Raw genomic sequence first — 20848 nt, 5'->3', positions numbered from 1 at the left:
CAAAAGGCGTCCGTGAATGTAAACACACATAGCAGGTGGCGGGGTAGGACTCATTTACGAATCACTTGAGTTGTAGGTTGTTTGTCAGTGCAACAGCGAGATTTTCCAGCTGCTTCAAACTTGCTGAAGTATTTTTTTTTTCAGTTTTGCAGAGTGAAGTTATGACTTGGACTTAAACGCAGAAAAAGGTACTAATCTTTTTAATCATTGAACTGCCCATTCCACCCTGGACTATGGAAATCATCCTCTAGTGTTGCTAATATATCTTCATAGACCGCTGGTGTTATAAATATCAAATCTTTAAGATCTGTGGTCATTACGTAATGAACAGTATGTTATATACTGATTTCATATACGAATCAAATGTTTTGAGACGATATATTTTTTCCTTCCTATTCCAATATCCCGAAAGATGTTACAATTTAAAGTGGATGTACGTTCACACAAACAAATGTTTTATGTATTGAAAGAGAAGGCAGGCAGGCAGGCAGAGAACGCCTACAATAGATTAAGGAAAAATGTTTTTTTTGCCCTTTAGTTAATTATACACACGAAATAATATTAAGAAAAAAAAATACAAGTATACGGTGCAAAATGCTTGGTGCATTCATTATCCTGTCACTGTGTCCAAGACACAAAATTTGTGGCCCGCAGAATGTTTCCGTTGTGGCCAAACTGGGACTTGTGTACTCGTTTGGCCAGCTAAGTACACGTACGGGGACATATGAACATTTAGCATCGCGTTTTCAGAATCAACCGCAAACGGCAAACCGGTTTGTGGTTTTGACGTACTGGCGAAACCGTAGTTTAGCACATTTGACGGGAAAAAAATCAAAACATCTCTACTTCAACCGTGCCAAAAGTATTAGTAATTGTGCACAATGTCAAGGAAAATATATTATTTCAAGTGTCAAATGATTAAGAACAACGTGAGCTCATAGAAAATTTGAGGGGAAAACTGCAGAGGTAAATCACTTACCGCTAGACGGTGCTCCTGAGGTCAAAACGCGAACCGCAGACTGCAAGCTTGACCGCAAGGCCTTATCACGTGACACCTAGAGGTTTGACGTTTGCTGTTTCCGAGAAAAAACGCGGTGCTAAATGTCTATATACCTACGGCCCAAGAAAACGAGGTAAAAAATTGTATTCATGTAGGGTCCACCATCTTTTCGTCATTTTATTATTTTTTTTTATTTTGATTTACTATTTCTATGATTGTTTTTCTGTATAAAAAAGAATTGAATTCTAGTGGGAAAAGGGTTTGGGATGCATCGTGTACTTGTCAAACTAATGAGCAGTGCATAAATATGTGCTTTAAAAATGTCATCTAGAAAATCTAGTGACCCTTTTGCCAACAATATTAATTATCCACCCCTCTCTTTCTCCCAAAATATCCGAGGTCAACTTCTTCGCCGATGTGGAATAGGCCATTCCAACTATAAGTATGCGCGCGCACTCACCATGGAAACCTACCTCAATTACCGTCATGCAGCGAGCGCTTCGTTTGGTGCAAGCTTAAAAATGCGCGCGCTGCATTCTGGTAGTTGAGATGGTTTCTATGGTAATGCGCGCGCAAACTTAAAGCTGGAATGGCCTATCAGCCCTCACCTAACTAGAACACCTAAAGAGGCACTCAAACGGAACACAGTTTTGGAAAACCTTTGTGTAAAAGACCGGTTGCCATGGTTCCCTGGATTGTCACATCGACATACCAACTGCAAATAAATTCCCTCTGATAAATTTAAGGAAAGGTACCAAGCTCTTAGATATTTCTCTTAAAAAATAATAGCCATTTTCATCGAGAACACACGAAAACTGTGGGTTTTTTCGGTCCTAATGCTGATTAGTCTTCGATTAAATCTCATTCCCTAAAAAAACTTCAGTTCCATCAGATATTTGCATAATTTTCGATAATTCAGTTAAGTAAAAAATGTGCCTATCTGGGAGTATCAAATACCTAATAACTTTCAAACAAAGAGAAAGCCCATTTACTAAATGAATCACTCGCTCTCGCACCCCTGGCGACTAATACCAACGGAATGAATTGAGTGCTTCTGAGTGGGCGACAATATCAAGGTTATCTCTAGGGCTTTACTAGTTTCCGGGGGATCATTAAATTAATTTAGCGTAACGAGGCGGAAAATAAAAGACTGTTTTTTTCGCACCATCAGGCTTTTTATTACTTTACACGAAGGCAGGTGTTTTGAGAAACTGAAATAATTGTTCATATTTTGAGTGTTATATGAGATGAAATCTCGTGCAATTGTCTGAAAATCATTCGATTGTATCGTTGCTTTTTCTCCCTTAGTTGTAATTCCTCTCTCTAAGGCTGAATCCTGCGATGTATAGAATTCATAAAAAGAAAAGAAGATGCTGATCGACAACAACGTCTTAGCCATAACATCATTACTTAATTATTTTCGTTTTATTCTGACCGAAAGTGATGCAATTTACAAATTGACATTCAAGAACTTTCCCTAGCTTTCTCAATTATCCCGTTATTTTCTCACTGAAGTGATTTGGTATTTGCGTTCACTAAATGAGGGCTTATGTACTTTCAATGGTGATTTTTTTAGGGCTTTCCCTGATGGGATTACGGGCGAATCAGTATAATAGAGCGCGCGCTCTCTTTGACAAGACCGGGTTCTCTTCACTGAAGAGATTAACAGTTTCATAGAAAAAAGGTTACAAATAATGACTAAGGCTCTCTCTCTAGTCTTCGGCGGACAAACAATACTCATTTGTAATTACGCTCTCAGATCAGCTGCCAGGGCAAGGGCCTCTGTTTTCTGCTAGCCCAGCAGGGTATCATACACTCTGGTCACCAAGAAGCTCGCGCCAAACTTCACGCAGCCTCTTCACGCCAAGACTTCGGTGAGTACGGAAAGATCACTATTAATTTCCTTCCATCAATATTTGCTAACTTTGATCAAAGTTATTCATTGTTCCTTCCGCCGATCTCGATGTTTGTCCTATCTCGAGAAGTTTTCCTGAATGGGGTCATGATTTTGATTGGTTTTAGTTTCGAGATATGCTTTCTTGTTGTTTAGGAGTGTGGAAAAAGCGACGTCTAGAGGATGTGAAATATTAATTTCATTTCCTCATTTTTTTCGGGTGCATTGGAACATTTTGTTTGGGAAATAACTTGTCCATCATCCTCCGCTCGAAATAGTTAAAAATGCTAAACAAGTGAAGAATTATACAGGTTAGTAAAATCATTTATTGTTAATGTGTCAATGATAAAGGACATCGTTGAGGATATTGTCCAAGATCACAAGTCGATATTTAGAGTAATTGCGAAAATAACCGACAACTGGCTCATTATCATATCTAACAAGGATAAAATCAAACAAGTTTTCTATCAATCGACTTTTGTAGGTATAACAGGAGTGCTTGACAATCTCAAGATCATCGATATGATACGACACAAAGAGAATCATATTTAAAGCACATTGTTGAGAATGCGCCAAAATAGACAAAAACATATTTTCTTGGAATTTGTAGAATGATACAAGGCAAACAACTGAGAACCGCAGTCTCGTCACGCCGGGGAGGGGGAACCCAAATAGCATTGCGGTTTCGTGACAATTTCTCCTGCTACCACTGAATACCGAATGGGGTGAATTGGAATTGAAATAATAAAGAGGAGATAATGAATTTGATTCGTTGCTTTAAGAATTTTGTGCTTTAATGTCTCTGCTAATAAATTCTACACTCAAAAAAACTTATGCAATGATACAAGAGGGTTTCCGTTCCCTCTACATTATACTGCGTTTTGATAATCTTTCCATGTTTCTTCCGTCTTTGCTGGGTGCCTATTGTTCTTTAATGTTAGAAATTAGATGGATAAATGTTTGCATTTAATACTAAAATAATTCTACATGCTTCATCAGGAAAAGTAATGCCGCAGGCATATGCTTAGAAGTCTGACTTCACATTGGGAAGAGTAACTGTTTACATATTCTCTCGGAGAGGAAGTATCGCTTAAAGCAAGGGACGCTTTTCCTTCTAATCGATTCTGTAGACAATGGTTCATCTTGCTTTTGAGGAAAGTGTTTTGTTTGGTTCAATTTGTAATCAATTTAATCGGCTAGACCAGCGGCTGGACAATGTTTCTTTTCGTGGTTCCATCCTATTACTAAACATACTAAGGATATCGTTTCGTTTCTCATTTTCTATTTACAAGTTTTGGAAAATATGTATAATTTTGTTTTCTTTAAAAAATAATAAAGCTCCCACTGTTTTTTTAATAGCACCTCGCTTTTCACACGGAAACAATGCATTTTATTTAATAACAAATCGTTGAGACTGGATCGAGTTTCTCGGTGTGACATCTATATGACACAAGTGTTATCTCATTCCTATCACGGAATTACTGCGATTATCAATATCCTGTGAACTCTGGTTAACAGTCTGGTTATTGCTTCCTAGCTTTCGTCATTCAAACTAACGGAATTACATTTGGGGAGTTTTTATTGGTCAGCGCCTCGCGGAGAGGTGGCGAGGTTTGAAACCATTTCAGTGCTGGCCAATTAAAAGGATTTTGAATGAAAGGATTTTGAATGGCGGAAGTCAGGAGACGATTTATCTGTTGGAAATCGTCGTCGAGTTTGCAGAATGCTGAAAACTGATTTAACGGACAGATTCAACTACAAGGTCACCTCAACATTCCCGAACGAAGAGGGTTTGGGAGAAGCACAAAATAAATTAATATATTGGCAGGTCAAAAAAGATGTGACTCTAAAAAATAGTTTCCTTACCAAGGTTTGGGTTAAATATCCCTAAATCCATGCTTATGGTATCATAGAAAATTTTATGGCTTTGTTTTTTTGGAACATTGAGAAATAAGTGCGTCTAAAATAACATGCATTGCTCCAAGGGAATCAAACAAGCGTAAATAAAAACATAGACAGGTCTAGAAAGCTGTATCATTTTTGTTTGCGCGCCTAGAGATCAGGATTCAGCCATTTATTCTTTGCCCATGTACCACAGAGGGTTACGGACACATGGATTCTCCAGTGCAACATTTTTTTGAAGTAGATTATATCTTAATATATCTTATATATATATATTAATATATGTAATTAACATATTATTGATAAGTTTATTATTATCATCATCATCATCATCATCGTCGCCGTTGTTGTTGTTGTTATTATTATTATTGTTAACATTAGTAGTAGTAGTAGTAGTAGTAGTAGTAGTAGTAGTAGTAGTAGTAGTAGTAGTAGTAGTAGTAGTAGTAGTAGTAGTAGTAGTAGTAGTAGTAGTAGTAGTAGTAGTAGTAGTACCGAACTCCGCTGGCTTGACATTAGACAATCAAGATTACTGTGTTGTTTCTAGGACAGCGCCGCTGACAACGCCTTCAAACTTCAAAGTTCATACTAGAATTAGCAATAACTGGCTTTGCAAGTAACTCCGAGATCTGGATTTTCCCAGGCTGTTCACTGAAACAGCAGCACGCAATAAATTGTAGATACTATAGTTGCACAATCCGACTAAATCGAATTATCGCTTTTGAAGCAAATCTCGAGTGTTTCCTTAACATTGTTACACAATCCCCGGCAAGTCATTCTTAATAACAAAAAATCTGCCGTGTTAAATAGATTTGTTTTATCAGGTCACATGGACAGAGTGTGTATCGTTTCAAATGAAGCGCGCATCTAAATCGGAAGTATTTTTTCCCACCGTAACTTTGAAACACAAAGGGCCTTACACAAGAACAACAGCTTCATGCTTACTGCCCAATTCCAAACTAGTTTTTTTAAAGTATTTACTAATTTCTATAGCTAGTTAACTCGCGCCTCAGACATACGAGTATAAGTTAAAACTGTATATCACTAGAAGCTGAACTCTTGTCAATGCAGCTATCACTAGAAGGAACTCTTGTCAATGTAGCTATCACTAGAAGGGACTCTTACCAATGTAGCTATCACTAGAAGGGACTCTTGCCAATGTAGCTATCACTCGAAGGGACTCTTGTCAATGTAGTTATCACTAGAAGGGACTCTTGCCAATGTAGCTATCACTAGAAGGAACTCTTGTCAATGTAGCTATCACTAGAAGGGACTCTTACCAATGTAGTTATCACTAGAAGGGACTCTTGCCAATGTAGCAATCACTATAAGGGACTCTTGTCAATGTAGCTATCACTAGAAGGCACTCTTGTCAATGTATCTATCACTAGAAGGGACTCTTGCCAATGTAGCTATCACTAGAAGGGACTCTTGTCAATGTAGCTATCACTAGAAGGGACTCTTACCAATGTAGCTATCACTAGAAGGGACTCTAACCAAAGTAGCTATCATTAGAAGGGACTCTTGTCAATGTAGCTATCATTAGAAGGGACTCTTGCCAATGTAGCTATCACTAGAAGGGACTCTTGCCAATGTAGCTATCACTAGAAGAGACTCTTGCCAATGTAGCTATCAATAGAAGGGACTCTTGCCAATGTAGCTATCACTAGAAGGGACTCTTGCCAATGTAGCTATCAATAGAAGGGACTCTTGCCAATGTAGCTATCACTCGAAGGGACTCTTGTCAATGTAGTTATCACTAGAAGGGACTCTTGTCAATGTAGCTATCACTCGAAGGGACTCTTGCCAATGTAGCTATCACTAGAAGGGTCTCTTACCAATGTAGCTATCACTAGAAAGGACTCTTGCTAATGTAGCTATCACTAGAAGGGACTATTGCCAATGCAGCTATCACTAGAAGGGACTCTTGTCAATGTAGCTATCACTAGAAGGGACTCTTGCCAATGTAGCTATCACTAGAAGAGACTCTTGCCAATGTAGCTATCAATAGAAGGGACTCTTGCCAATGTAGCTATCACTACAAGGGACTCTTGCCAATGTAGCTATCACTACAAGGGACTCTTGCCAATGTAGCTATCACTAGAAGGGACTCTTACCAATATAGCTATCATTAGAAGGGACTCTTGTCAATGTAGCTATCACTAGAAGGGACTCTTGCCAATGTAGCTATCACTAGAAGGGACTCTTACCAATGTAGCATTCACTAGAAGACACCCTTCCCAATTAAGCTATCACTAGAAGGGACTCTTACCAATGTAGCTATCATTAGAAGGGACTCTTGTCAATGTAGCTATCATTAGAAGGGACTCTTGTCAATGTAGCTATCACTAGAAGGGTCTCTTGCCAATGTTGCCATCACTCGAAGGGACTCTTGTCAATGTAGCTATCACTAGAAGGGACTCTTGCCAATGTAGCTATCACTAGAAGGGACTCTTACCAATGTAGCATTCACTAGAAGACACCCTTACCAATGAAGCTAAGCCTGCGGATCTTCGGATGGGACAGCTTTCGCTCTAATGGTAAATCCGTTCACATACCTGCAATTCCAGTCAATCAAAGTGCTTTTTCCTGTGGCAAGATATGACAGTTGAAGATATCTGACAACCCAACTAAATCAAAATGACAAAGGAAAACCACAAAAGAGGGGAATCTATGGCGAGAGCTGTTTGAACAAGTATATGATATGACCGAACAATGTGTCGAGTATTCTTATGCTCTCTTGACAATATAGTCCCTTCTAGTGAAAGCTCCATCACGATAAAAACAATTCTCATGTTTTTTCGCGTACACAGGGAATAGGGAGGGGGGTAGGGGTGCGCCCCTTTACCGCTATATCTTTTCCATATAAAACTTTTGACTCAGCACCCTCCCCTCCCCCCTCTCCGAAGCGAATCCATTATACACACCAGAAAACAAAGAGGAAGAAAGCCCTGCTCAATATAGGGTATTTTACTCTACTACTATAGCTGTAGGAAAAACGCGCGTCCATGTTATCGCCTAATTTACAACAAGACTTAGACCCTATATATCACCACTAGGCGACATGTCAAAATGTGTGAAGTCGCTTGAATATTAATGAGCCGTACGCACGGCGTTTATGATTTCGACTCTCGCTCTCTTAATTAGCATACCTAGAGCCACACTCACCGTTCGCACAATATCGTTGCACCTTGACACAATAACAATACGAAGAACGGCTCTTACAAAATCAGATGTTCTATTTAAAGCTCCTTCACCTTGGGGTCGAGCATCTCCGGAAAAACAGACGACGGGAAAAATGAAACGAAGAAACTTAATGTTACAATAGCATCTAAGGTACAGGTCCTATTATAAATGTTATTTATTGTATTGGGAAAAAAATAAGTACTCGAGGCACTATAAAACGCCAAGGTTTAAATTTTCCTATATCGAAAATTTATTATTACTATTATTTTTTAGCAGAGGTCCACGGTAGTTGTTTGTGGAATTCTCGATATTAATTTGTTTGTGAGTATTCAGTAAACCGTTATGTTAAACTATTCTAGCGAACACAAAAATAGAATGAAGTTTTTTTTATGAGTTGTAATAGGTTTGCTTGAAGTGAAAGCTGTTAACTATGACCGATTTTTGCCCCCGGGGACAATGAATGAATTTCTGTGTTACGAGCGAATCCAATAATGGATTGTCTCCTATAATGGGATTTTACCGACTTATGAGCTAAAGCAAAAATCGTATTCATCCGATCCGAAAACAGGACTGCAAGCATTAACTATTAAACACATCACGCACAGTGAGAACTAGCCCGAAGACTATTTACGGTACTATATTTTCACGGTGGAAAAAAACTATAGCATCTACAAAATGTACAGACGCTTGTATTCATGAAAAATATAATTAGCCAATGCTTCATTTTGAATTAAATCAATATTTTAGAAGTTTTCACTGGTTGGCTTTTAATTTTGCTTGTTGTTTCAATTATGGCCCGAAGGCTGATAATTTTTTTGTTATTTTACTGGTAATATTTCTAAGTCAGGTCTCTTGGAGAGAGGCCATTGAAAACTTTAAATGTAAACAATGCATAACACGTATGTTTTTTGTTCAAGAGGGAAAATAAAGACGGAAAATTACCTGTCTTCCTTTTGCCGCTCGTATTAAAGAAATGTAAAAGATGTTTGTGACTTATATTGAGCTGGTTATTTTTGTAAATTATAGTTTGTATAATTTTGCGGAGTTTTTCATCACAGAGTTAGGGTTTAACATATTATTTCTGTGCTATTTAGACGTATTACTAGATGGCGATGTTTTTTATCTTTGTTTATCTCGTTTTTAAAAATTAAAATGCTTACATTCTAGACAAACGTTAGCAATCAAATTTTCAGGTTAACCAAGTGAAACCAGTAAGAGGCGAAAAAATCGTTGCTTTATTGAAAAAAATCTAGTTTTTAAATTTAAGTCTAGAGAAATTATCCCAAACTCAAACATTTTTAGTTGGAGCCGTTTTTGCAAGAAAAATAATTAGCAGCAGGTTGTAATTTTGAAAATTAGTTGGGTAATTTCTCATAAAATAAAACCATTAAAACCAATTTATTACTGCTCGTTAAACTCAATTATTTCTGTTATAAATGTCTTACAGGCCAATATCGCACAACGCTGCTAAACAAGTGACAACCCTTGAAATTGATAGTTCTTTTCAAACTTGAACTTGGGTTTTCGGTGTTAATTTGTCAGATGATTATCCATGACCGACGTGTAATCAACTGTGTCGATAATTTCCACCGTTTTTCCACCGTTTAACAGGTGTTGTGAACAACACTCCGACATCGATTACACGAATCACTATTATTCGAGATGACAGGGGTGTTGATATACATACTGAGTAGTTCAAGAAAATATCCATTACGCCTTCCCCCCCAACCCCCCAATGGAGGGGATTGAAAATTCTGGGGGGGGGGGGGGTCAAATGCCTAGGAATTTCCAGAGGGGAGGGGGGTGAAATGCCCTATTTCCTTAACAGTTACAGCATTTATTTTTTTTACCAGGGGGTTGGAAATTCCAGAGGGGTGGGCGTTCATACCTCTTTTTTTCAAAGCCATGAATGCTTGATTTATGACTCCTTGCAGAAAAAAAGGGAAAATTTTCCGTGACTAAACCAGGCTAGTTTGACTACAAGAAAAGACTGTTGGTCCCAGCCAGATCTTATTGTCGACCCCAAACAAGTTTGTATTATTGCGCCTGTACTGTAATATTACTAGTATTACCCGGTGGTTTTGCTTCAATTTAGAATGGAATGCCAATGTCAAAGTTAGTTATCTTGAGACACTTTTCCTCAAAATGTCTTAGGTTCTCAGTTCTCGTTGCAGTTCTAGATATGTTTTACTCATAACATTAGAAGGAAAAATATACCAGAACTTTTATAATGCAAGAAATGTTAGAATAATAGGACATGCTAGGCACAGTTACAAGTAACATGCATGTGTGCGATTTACGATCGCACACATGATCGATTACATCGATTCACGATGTTTCGCACGTATCTAAAATTCCACAGATTGGCGGGCCACAGATGATCTAAAATGTCGTACATAGTGGACTTAACAGATGAAGCTATAGTAAATGCTGCCAGAGTGCTTCTTTCGAGGAATTTTAAAATCAAATTCACCTTCGTCTTCGTCTGTGGGTGGAAATGATCTCTTCGCCTGGAGAGTGTCGCCTGCGCATGACCTAGCTGTCTGAACAAACAGTTACATAAGACATTATTCAGTTGTTAGTAGGTGCGTACCCAGGATTGCTGAGGGGGAGGGGGTGCGCAGTCATGGCTATCACATGGAAAAAGGATAGTATTTGACAATCCTTCAATAAAAATGGCCCACTTCCTGGAGGTTTGCGCTCCTCCCCCCCCCCCCCCCCCCCCCCAACCCTTGTGTGTACAAACACGATCATGGCCATATTCAATTACATAAAAAAGAAAATTGCTATTGTAATTGGGGGCGGTGGCTATAAGAATACTGCATTACCGCAATATACTCTCAGTACACTCTTTTTTTTTTATAAGAACCTTTTTTATGAGAACGTCCAGCCTGAGATTTCACCAAATTTTAAGAACATGCTAAGAACATGCCGAAAGCCATGCTCAAAGTACCAGTAGGGGTGACCTTTGCGAGCGCCCGCAAAACACGCTGGATCTTCGAGCGTGCAGATAAGCAGCAAAATATTGATTTGTCAGTCTGATGCGTTCTAAAATGCAAATTGTGTTCATAATAATAAAAGCCATAAACATTATTGTAATTTTATCATGTGTGTAATTTTCTTTCTAACACTCCATATGAAGTATCATATTTTATACACTGAAATTTAAGAACATCCATAAGAAAGTTTTCAACCTTAAAATGCTCCAAAAATACAAACAGCCCCGCCTCAACTAAAAATTAGACGTTCTTATAAAATTCTTCCATGTGTAAGCTCAATAGTTTAAGAATTGCCTAGCCATGCAGAAACAGCCATAAGAAATCCTAGTTTTAAAATGGTAAAACAGAGACGTGTGATTAGAGAGAGTTCCTCACTACTTCGATCTGATTTTCATATCGCATGACCGAAATCAATCTTAGTTTCACAATAAGGGACTGTGAAAATAATTATCAGAAGGGGGATAAGAAAAAAGGAAAACCATTATAGTTAAAGTTAAAGATCATCTAAAAGAAGAAGAAACTGACATTTTTTCCACACTCGAATTTCGATTAAATGTTCGAAGTTCACAGTAAAAAAGAGTCTTTTTTACTGTGAACTTCGAAGATTTTATTACTATTTCAAGTCATTCAAGCTAAATCTAGATCACTTAAAAAGATCATATCAAACATATTCCCCACGGATAATGTCCTTCGTATGCATTGCCTTATATGGGCATTGATGCCCATATTTAGAAGAGCTAAAGTTTTCCCTCTCCCTGATCTCCAGAAAACATGGTGAAAAATGCTGATTTCTGTCAATTTGAGACTCGGGGCAAAAATGTGTCAAAAAACTTTATCGCTTAGTCAAATCTTTATCACACAAATCTTGAAAAGCCCTTAGACCCAGGCCTCCAAGAGATTGGCCGAGCGAGGTCACCCAAATATTGATATGGAGCTCCCCCCCTTCCCCTGCTCTAGACTCTGACTCCCCCTCCCCTCCCCTCCCGATAATTATTGCAAAGTTCGTTAAAATGCGTATTCAACGTCCTACGTCTGCGAATATTCTCAAGAATCATGTCTCTCCATATATTGCCAATTCCTTGAATACCACCTTTCTCTACATAGATGCCCATATACATCGCGCATTTGATCAAAATTTTAGCTTTTGCTTAGGATGTGGGCCTTTACAGGCCAAACAAAGACCCCAATAAGCTCGGAGCCTATTGTTATTGGTTGGATGGTAAAGGGGGAGGGGATACCCACTTACTGGGGCGCGTTTTTTACTCGTGATTCTGGAATGAATAGAAAAAGCGCGCGTTCGTTTATCCCGCGTTCCCATTCCGGAATGAAATGAAGGCCATTCCACCCATTCTGCTACCTGTAACAGAATGACTCGAATGCCATTCTGAACATTCTCTACCAACCATTCCCATTCCAGAATGATAGAAGTGACCTAGTCTAGACGCCGTTCTTTTCATGTGTCATTCCAAATGTCTATGCATGCAAATCAAGATGAAACAATCGGCTTCGTTCATTTGCGTGTATTGCATATTTGGAAAGAAAAGAACGGAGTCTGAACTCTGAACTAGGCCTGTAGGCGTAGGGGGTAGGTTTAGCGTTCAGTTCAAAAGCATCACATTTCAAATCGCAATCGTGAAAATTTCCTTACCAAAGATGTAGGACTTTACCAAGTATTCATAAATTTTCGTAAGAAGTGAGACATGACTCGAGGCTGTTTGATTATATATTCTGGTAGGTGTTTAAAGGGTTACTTAAATTTTTACCACAAAGAGGTGATATCTTATACCTTTTATAAAATATATAAATGAGCTTACATTGTAAGACATGAGGCGGAATTCTAAATGGGCCTTCTTATCGAGGCCTAAGGCTAATGGGAGCCTAAATTGATGCGATAAATGTTATCACAATATATGAAATTGATTTAGTGTTAAGAGCACGAAAAGTAATCATCTTATCAAACCCATACTTACTACTAAAAGGGAGAACACACTCTTGTAAAAATCAGCATCAGCTGGTTGAGAGTAATTGTCTTCGTGCTTTATATTACTACCTGCGTCTTACTTTTTCTCTATTATTCTCTTGTCAAAAGATCTTCCCAATGAAAAAATGAAACAGATTGCTATAATTCTAATCTTAGGCTTCTCTAATTGTTCGGCTTTAAAAGATAACAGTATTCATAAACCAGCTTCGGTCTCGTAATTGCCCCTTTATTCCATTGCAAAATACATTAACTTGTGAAAGGCTACAGCTAAAGTAGCTTTTTTTTTCACGTCTAAATGAAATGAGTAATTTTAAGATAAATATTTCCACCATCAATTATTATTAGCCAATGGTACACTTTAACACATAAAACACAACTAATTATGAAAGGGATGTTTTTGTGAACGTTAATGCAAAGGACTGTTATAGAGTAAATTTCTTTTGATGTTGTCCTTTCTATTTTGAGCGCGGTTTGATAAATATTAACTGCGATTCCTGCTGATGTATAATAATAAATGTACTGCAAGTTAATTAAAAGACACATAGCAGGATGTAAAACAGGTGTAGATCTAGTCCCCAAACGCTATTTTTCAATTCATCCTGTTGCTCTGTATCAAGCCCGCGAGCATGTTTTTACATTCCAATTACAGCGCGTCATTTGCGTTGGTAATGTTACTTATAGGTGATCTCCATTTGTTATCATGTTATATCATTCAGAATACTTTTAAGCATTTAAAACCCTCGAGGGACTCATTTGAGCCTTAACTCTGACAGCACGGTAGCGACAGGCTTAAGACAAGCCAAGGTTTTACCTCTACTAACTTTTGTACGTGAGCTAAATCACTTTTTAGATTGTACTGATTGACCAAGCGAAAACATATTCCAGTGGAGATTTGTCACCGGAAGCCAAAAAATATTTGTAACGTATGTATCTTGGGTAATCTTCAGGAAAAACGCGTTTTGGATTTCGACCTAAAACGTTACCGCAAAAGGGTAGCTCCTAACATAATTCCTCTTGAAAATTTCAAATAGGCTGGTATTGGCAAATTGTCATTTGCGTAAAAATGAGTTTTCTCACATAATTTTTTTTTTGACAGGACACTTTCCTTGTAGTCGTCCGTAGCAAATGGCGAGTTCGATAGGGATAACAGCTCTTATTGTTTGGACACTGGTGGCATATTCGACAGCCACCGAGCAGGACTTCTCAGAGAGTGCTCAAGTGGCAGACATCTCGGAGGGCTTCTTTCTGAAACCCGATGACATATTTAGCGAAAACACGAGTGCAATTTTCAAAGAATGGAATGCATCTTTGGCGGGCAGACAGTTGAGCAAGGAAGAACTGGCAAGGTTTACTCTTGACGAAAAGTGCGAAAATGGGCTGCCTGTGTCGGCTACATGGCAGTTCTATGGACCATATGCGAGGCCGGTCTTGAGTGGTAAAGGTTTGGGTGTCGAAGGGATCTTCCCAAACCTCATCAACCAAATGCTTCATGTCTGTTGCAATAACACGTACGTCAATCAAGGAAAAATATTGGAATCTATACGTGGAATGGAAGAGACTCTAAACGATCCGGAGACGGCATATGATCTTACTTTTCCAATTACTGGTACCAGTTTGGACGATGAGGCTTTTAAGGATATGAGTTTTATCCCATTCCTACAAGCTCCGAGAGTCGCGCTGTTGGTGAGGGATAAGGAAAAGATTGACCAGACTAAACAGCTGTTCACGACTGTTTCACTGGCGTGGCCAATACTCGTTTTTATCGTGGTAGCTGCAACCTTTTCAGGAATCATCATCTGGTTATTGGTAAGGCTTGAACTTATATCGTCCCACCTATACCACCTCGCATTGTCACCTTAGCACATCACACTCACTACCACATCATCCTGCACAACACCGTACCATACTTTAGCACTCCACCTTACCACACTTTAGCACACCACCTTACAACGCTTTAACCCATCACCTTACCACACTTTAGCACATTACCTTACCACACTTTAGCACATCACCTTACCACACTTTAGCATATCACCTTACCACACTTTAGCACACTACCCTACCACACTTTAGTACATCACCTTACCACACTTTAGCACATCACCTTACCACACTTTAGCACATCATCTTACCACACTTTAGCACACCACCTTACCACACTTTAGCACATCACCTTACCACACTTTAGCACACCACCTTACCACACTTTAGCACATCACCTTACCACACTTTAGCACACCACCTTACCACACTTTAGCACTTCACCTTACCACAATTTAGCATACCACCTTACCACACTTTAGCACATCACCTTACCACACTTTAACGCATCACCTTACCACACTTTAGCGCATCACCTTACCACACTCTCGTCAATGTGTTATACCGCTCAGTCTGTAAGCTGTTATCTTCAAGGATCGGCTGAAGAATCCTGATGAGTTTCCGCGCCCGTTTCTCAGTGGAACTTGGGAAGGATTTTGGTGGGCTTTCGTCACCATGACAACAGTCGGGTCAGTATTATTTTCAACACAATATTGAATATATATACCAAGGGTACTTGGGAAATCCTAATATATACCGGGAAATTCTAATATCAACAAAACAACCATGTTATCCTCCTCTTTCTGGGATTTTTGCAGCATGAGATTATTAGGTTTATTGTTAAATATCGTATAAATATCAATACAAATAAAGGTACAATTGCAGGTAATATACGTCATCGATAACTTTGGAGCTATACCAATGTACGTAGGAAGGCAGGAAAAGTAGGCAGGAAAGCTAGGGCTATTAAAGCCTTATTATAACACCTGACCTGATCATTTCAGGTACGGTGACCGTGCCCCGAAATCTCTCCTCGCGCGCGTGTTTTGCATTGTGTGGATTCTTGTGGGGATCATCATTATCGCAATCTTCACCGCCATCATCACCGCTTCACTCTCTGCCAGCATCCAGCATCATTTTTCCGTCCACGGAGCCTTAGTAAGTCTAACTCCAAGCATTAGCGTATGAGGTATGACTACAGGCGCGTACACAGAGGGATGCGCAGGGCTCTCTGGTTGGCTGAGTTACAATATTTAGTTGCTTTATGGCTACGAAAGTACATGCTCTCTGACTGGTTCTTTTGCTTAAGCGCTATTATACGAAAGCTTATTTCCCAAGCAGGCGAGATTAAAGTTTTGATTTAAAGAAAAGACTTCCAATGACTAACACATAAAATCTTGCCCCTGGTTAAAAGCTGTAGCCGTCGTTTTAAGAACCTATTATGGCGATTCCCATTACATCGCCACCCTTCGCCTTGTATCTCACAAACAAGTAAAGTTGACTGCGAAACTACGATTGTTATGGAAACGCGGATGATTGACGTCCACGGACTAACCAAAAGCACTGTTAGAATATCAAGGCGAAGGGTCGCGATGTATTGGGAATCGCTATAAGACTAGCTTTGTTTTTTTGGGGGGGGTGGTTTGGAATTGTTAGCTGTCAATCAAACCCAAACCGTCCCACGCGTCACGCTCTTGATAAAATTGGTGGGGTTTAGTGAGTGGATAAATAACTGATGTCTGTTAAATCTGGCAATCCTTCGTCTATGGACAGCTTTGAAGACATCCTTTTGCTCTTTCGCAAAAACATTCAAATGAAATACATATAATTAACTTGTATTCCAGAACAGGAAGCCCGGTAAGAAAGCCTCGGACGAGGCTGGGTAGTATCTTATCACGTGTCTTATTTTTTTCAGATTGGGGCAGCTAGTGGTAGCGAAGAGTACAGACTTGGAGTCAGTCTCAACGCTGAAATGAAACGTAGGTATTTTTGTAAAACACATAAAGGAAATTTCAGACTTTTTTAATGACTTTGAAAGCCGGTTGCTGCTTACTGCGATCTGCAACAAGAATAGACCAGAAACGTACCTTTAAAATGGCTCCCTGGTTAAAGTACTTATTCGGTTAAAAAAAAGTATTTAAAAATGTAAATATAGAGTATTCAGGACCGTCTTTGTCTTCGTCCTAGGCAAATGACCTTGTGGTATTAGACCTCAGTCTTATGGGCCGTACATTCGAGACCTCGGTCTGATATTTTTGAGTATTGTACCCTGGGGGAAAGGTGGGGGGGACGACTCCGATAATCCGTCGTGGGTGATCGTCGGCAAAACCTATTTTAACCCCCAAGGATAACACTTTGGGTGTGGTTAACAGAAATTCTTACCCCTAAGAGATAGAAAATTGGGTGTGGTAAAAGGAATTTTTAATCCTAAGAGAAAAGAGGATCGGCAAAAAGGTAAACACCCCCAAAGTAATTAAGCAAGCAGTTGGTCGATTTTATACCCTAAAAGATAGAACGATCACCCCCGTCTACTTTTCTTGAGACCCCTCCCCCGGATATTATATACGTATACATACATTTACTTTGTGACTTTGTGACTTTGTGTCATTAGCGTTTGGTGTCATCTCCGCAATGAACGATGCCCTGATGGACCGCACCCTCAATGGCTCCTTGATTGATAACTATGTGTTGACGCACTATAGCAAATACTTATCCACGAATCCTATCCGGATTGAGACCACCTATGACCATCCGATAACGTACGGGCTCGTCGTTCGGCATAACTCATCGCGGATGGTGAATTGCTTCAGGGGTTATTTGAGAAACCACCCCCAAGAAGTGTTTGAAGTAATCGCCAAATATCTGGAGCCCCTTAAGGTCGGTATGGTCGTGTTACTGAGGTCGATTGGTTCTTACATTCATTGTGTCGTAATAAATGCTAAAGTGAATTGAAGAAAGGGTTGTTGTTTAGAAGCAATAGCTATAGTCAGCCTTTGTCATCGGTGCTTTTTTTGAAATTCAGACTTCAACTCCCTATGTAATTATTTTTATTTCAAGTATCAAATCAGTATTGAATTAAGTGAACGGAGGAATTTTGGAAATTGTCTCTTATTCAGGAAATTCAATGGTAGAACATTGTAGCGAATTAATGCAAGGCTGGAAGTTAGACGCTAGAAAGATCATTTACGGATGAATTAACAGTTATAACAGATGATAACATAGTAGGGAATTACACTGACCCTAATGTCATAATGTGATTTCCAGAACCCCACTGATGATGTGAGCCAGGAGGTGAAGGCATCGGAGCAACTGTTCTTCTACCGCGAGAAGTCCTTCCGCCGAGTTCTCTATATACTACTGGGGGGAGTAGGCGGATTACTCTTCCTCGGGTTTTGCTGGGAAATATTCTACCACAGGCCTGCAAAACGTAAGCAACTCGCTTTTTAAATACACACAGGGCAACCCCCTGTTTACTCGAGTACGACATAACAAAAAAATGTTTTCCAAAAAAAAAGTTTTCCCAAAAAAGGTCTGGTTAACTTCGGTAAGCTTGAATTTTTGCGTAGAGGCTCCTTATGTTATGTAAACCAAAATATCAAAACGTGTTTTTTCTAATGGATTCGTCTTCGAGATATGAGGCTTGAAGTGCAATTTTCAAATGTCCAAGGTATGAATTCTCCTCGTTTTTAAGGAGAAGTCGGGCTCTGATCAGAAATTAAGCCAACTTTGCTCGCTAATATCTAAATTTCATATCTTCTAAATTTCTTTAAAATTTGGGATTAAGGTTTTGGTCAGAGGAGCTCCTTGTATAAGGATCTTGAGCTTATATATTGAGAATTGGAAAATTTAATGCAATTTTTTTTTTGCTCCGTCCTCGAGTACGGGAAACCCGGGCTTATTAATTGAAACTTCGGACTGGGAGGCATTTCCAATTGGAAGGCTCAAGCATCGTATTTGCTCTGATAATAGAAGGACAAAGCGGGGTACTCTTCTCAGCCATCCCATGAAGTGCCCATAAAACGACACCGGCCAGGCATGAAATTGCTTTTAAAAGAAATTACAGCCCAGATTTCTCAGGCAATGTTACTCGTACCAGTGGATGGTAAAAATGAAAGCGGTCTTACCTTTTTATACCGGAACCTCGTATTCAAACAACATGGTTTATTTTCAAGTTACCCACTACTAACTCACTAATAATAAACAATTATTGGATGAGGTTTTATACTGCATTCACACCAAAACAACCATGTTTAGCTAAAAAATGTTTTTCTTTGCCTTATAACTTGCCAAGTTTCTCATTGTGTTGAATTCTTACTAGCTAAATGATAGTAACACTTAATAGTAACATGTACAGCACAGCCTATTCAGTTTTGTTCTTGGTTGTGTCCACTCTTGGAGATTGAGATTGAAACCAGTTTAATTAAACCACCAATATAACCGAATTCAATAATTGTTTTATCATACAATGATTCAGTAAAACACACGTGCTACTAACACTTAAACTTACTTATAATTAATTAGTTGTGTAGTTCCAGAAAACATGCATACCCCCCCTCCTCCCATGGAGGGGATTGGAAATTCCGGGGGGTATGGGGGTTAAACGCCCAGGAATTTCCAGAGGGGTGGGGGTAAATGCCCGATTTCCTTAACAGTTACTGTATTAATTATTTTTTCAGGGGGGGAATTCCAGAGGGGTGGGGGGTCATACCTCCGACCCCCTTCCATTGGGGGGGGGGGGGGGGGTTGGATATTTTCTGGAACTACACTATCTTGTATCATGTCAGGTCATCACATTATACGGGAACCCTGTGTTCAAACTGCAAGATTGTTTCAAGTACCTGCTGATTACTACAAATAATGTTACTTAACATATCGTATTTTGTATCATGCCAGGTCATCACATTAAAAAGATCGAGAAAAAGAAGAGTGCTTCATACCTTGCGTTTCCGGGGACAGGCAGTGCCGACAAGTGTGACTGCCACGAAATGCTGCTCAACAATCAGACAATCCAAGCCATCAAGACTAAGTCCGCGAAGATCCGGGAACTCATCCAGGAATACGAGGCATTTTACGAGGAGTGGCTCACTAAGGTCCGGGAGGTCGAGAGTAACGAGAACGGATTGACTCCCCACATGGTTTAAAGCTGCGTGACACAATGCATTGTCACGCAGATGCAGATGGCAGATGGGTAACGCAATTCATGATTTTGCATGACATTTTGACAGCCAATTTTTGAAAGCGTCACGGACTTGGTATTTTGAGGGAAATTTTTCCCTTTAGAGAAGATGAGGTAAACGAGATATTTACATCGATGTAACATGGTGCGTAGCTCTGTCACGTTAGATTGTTAACGTTGGTAAATGGCAAGGACATTGGAGAACACCAGACTAAATGTAATCGCGGGATTTCCAAAATTTCTAGCCGTCTAATGAAAAATCCAAGTTTTATTAATCCAGCTTACAGCTTAAAACGTGCTTTCGCCTTGTTATCATGGCTTCTTTACTATTAGAACATTAGAAGGCCCGTTGTCATACAAATCTCTATATAAATAAGTTCCATTACAGGCGCGTGCCAAGGGTGGTGGGGGGAGGGGTGGGTGCGCCCTTGGCCGGACCCCGACTGCCTTTCCCCCCCCCCCCCCCCTCCCCCTCAGCAAATTATCCTGGCTACACGCCTGTATCTCCTAAGGGTTTGAATGCCGTGTGAAAAGCCTTTTGCCTACAAAAAAAAAGACAGAAATGCTAGGGACCGTCCCTTTGTCAAGTCTGGTTATCTAAGACAACAGATGAACCTTTGAAACCATCTTGCTGCTGTTCTACAAAATGATACGGCATTTTCCGATGTGACATGGCTCTTAGAGTGGTTTTCAAAATCCCGTGCAACAAAATGTAAAGTGTAATAGTCCAGCTAGGAAAAAAAGAGAACAAATACATACATTGTATATTATTATACAGTGTATTATTAATAAATAACTTATAAACAATATTTCACGGGTTTTTGAAAACCACTATAACACTCTTTAATCTTTTGAATAACACCTTTAATAAATTATGTTTCCATGTTCA

At 39.3% G+C, this 20848-nt stretch overlaps 1 protein-coding gene across 8 annotated transcripts; it reads left to right on the top strand.

Annotated features, from left to right (window-relative positions):
- Positions 1-59: 59 nt before the first annotated feature.
- Positions 60-20848, top strand: LOC5510462. Of its 8 annotated transcripts, XM_032379564.2 has the most exons (9): positions 60-188; positions 2760-2874; positions 14059-14768; positions 15378-15472; positions 15788-15941; positions 16699-16762; positions 17395-17660; positions 18048-18210; positions 19677-20848. In XM_032379564.2, exons 3-9 carry the CDS (start codon positions 14088-14090, stop codon positions 19922-19924), a joined length of 1671 nt encoding a protein of 556 aa, XP_032235455.1. In that variant the 5' UTR covers positions 60-188; positions 2760-2874; positions 14059-14087; the 3' UTR covers positions 19925-20848. The 8 variants fall into 8 exon arrangements, with proteins under 8 accessions (XP_032235455.1, XP_001630895.1, XP_032235460.1 ...); XM_001630845.3 differs by lacking the exon at positions 60-188 and having other exon boundaries at positions 2633-2874; XM_032379569.2 differs by lacking the exons at positions 60-188; positions 2760-2874 and adding an exon at positions 3051-3205.

This window comes from Nematostella vectensis, chromosome 14 (genome assembly GCF_932526225.1).
Source record: "Nematostella vectensis chromosome 14, jaNemVect1.1, whole genome shotgun sequence".
In the NCBI taxonomy this organism is placed as follows: Eukaryota; Metazoa; Cnidaria; class Anthozoa; order Actiniaria; family Edwardsiidae; genus Nematostella; species Nematostella vectensis.
The sequence above is the reverse complement of the archived record's forward strand: the minus strand, read 5'-3'. Positions and strand labels throughout refer to the sequence as shown.

Excerpts from the sequence above, each read along its gene's own strand:
- LOC5510462 (XM_032379564.2), top strand. The coding sequence starts at position 14,088 with ATGGCGAGTTCGATAGGGATAACAGCTCTTATTGTTTGGACACTGGTG. Across the intron at positions 16,763-17,394 it reads TCTCAACGCTGAAATGAAAC|CGTTTGGTGTCATCTCCGCA; the intron begins GTAGGTATTTTT and ends TTGTGTCATTAG. Across the intron at positions 18,211-19,676 it reads CTACCACAGGCCTGCAAAAC|GTCATCACATTAAAAAGATC; the intron begins GTAAGCAACTCG and ends GTATCATGCCAG.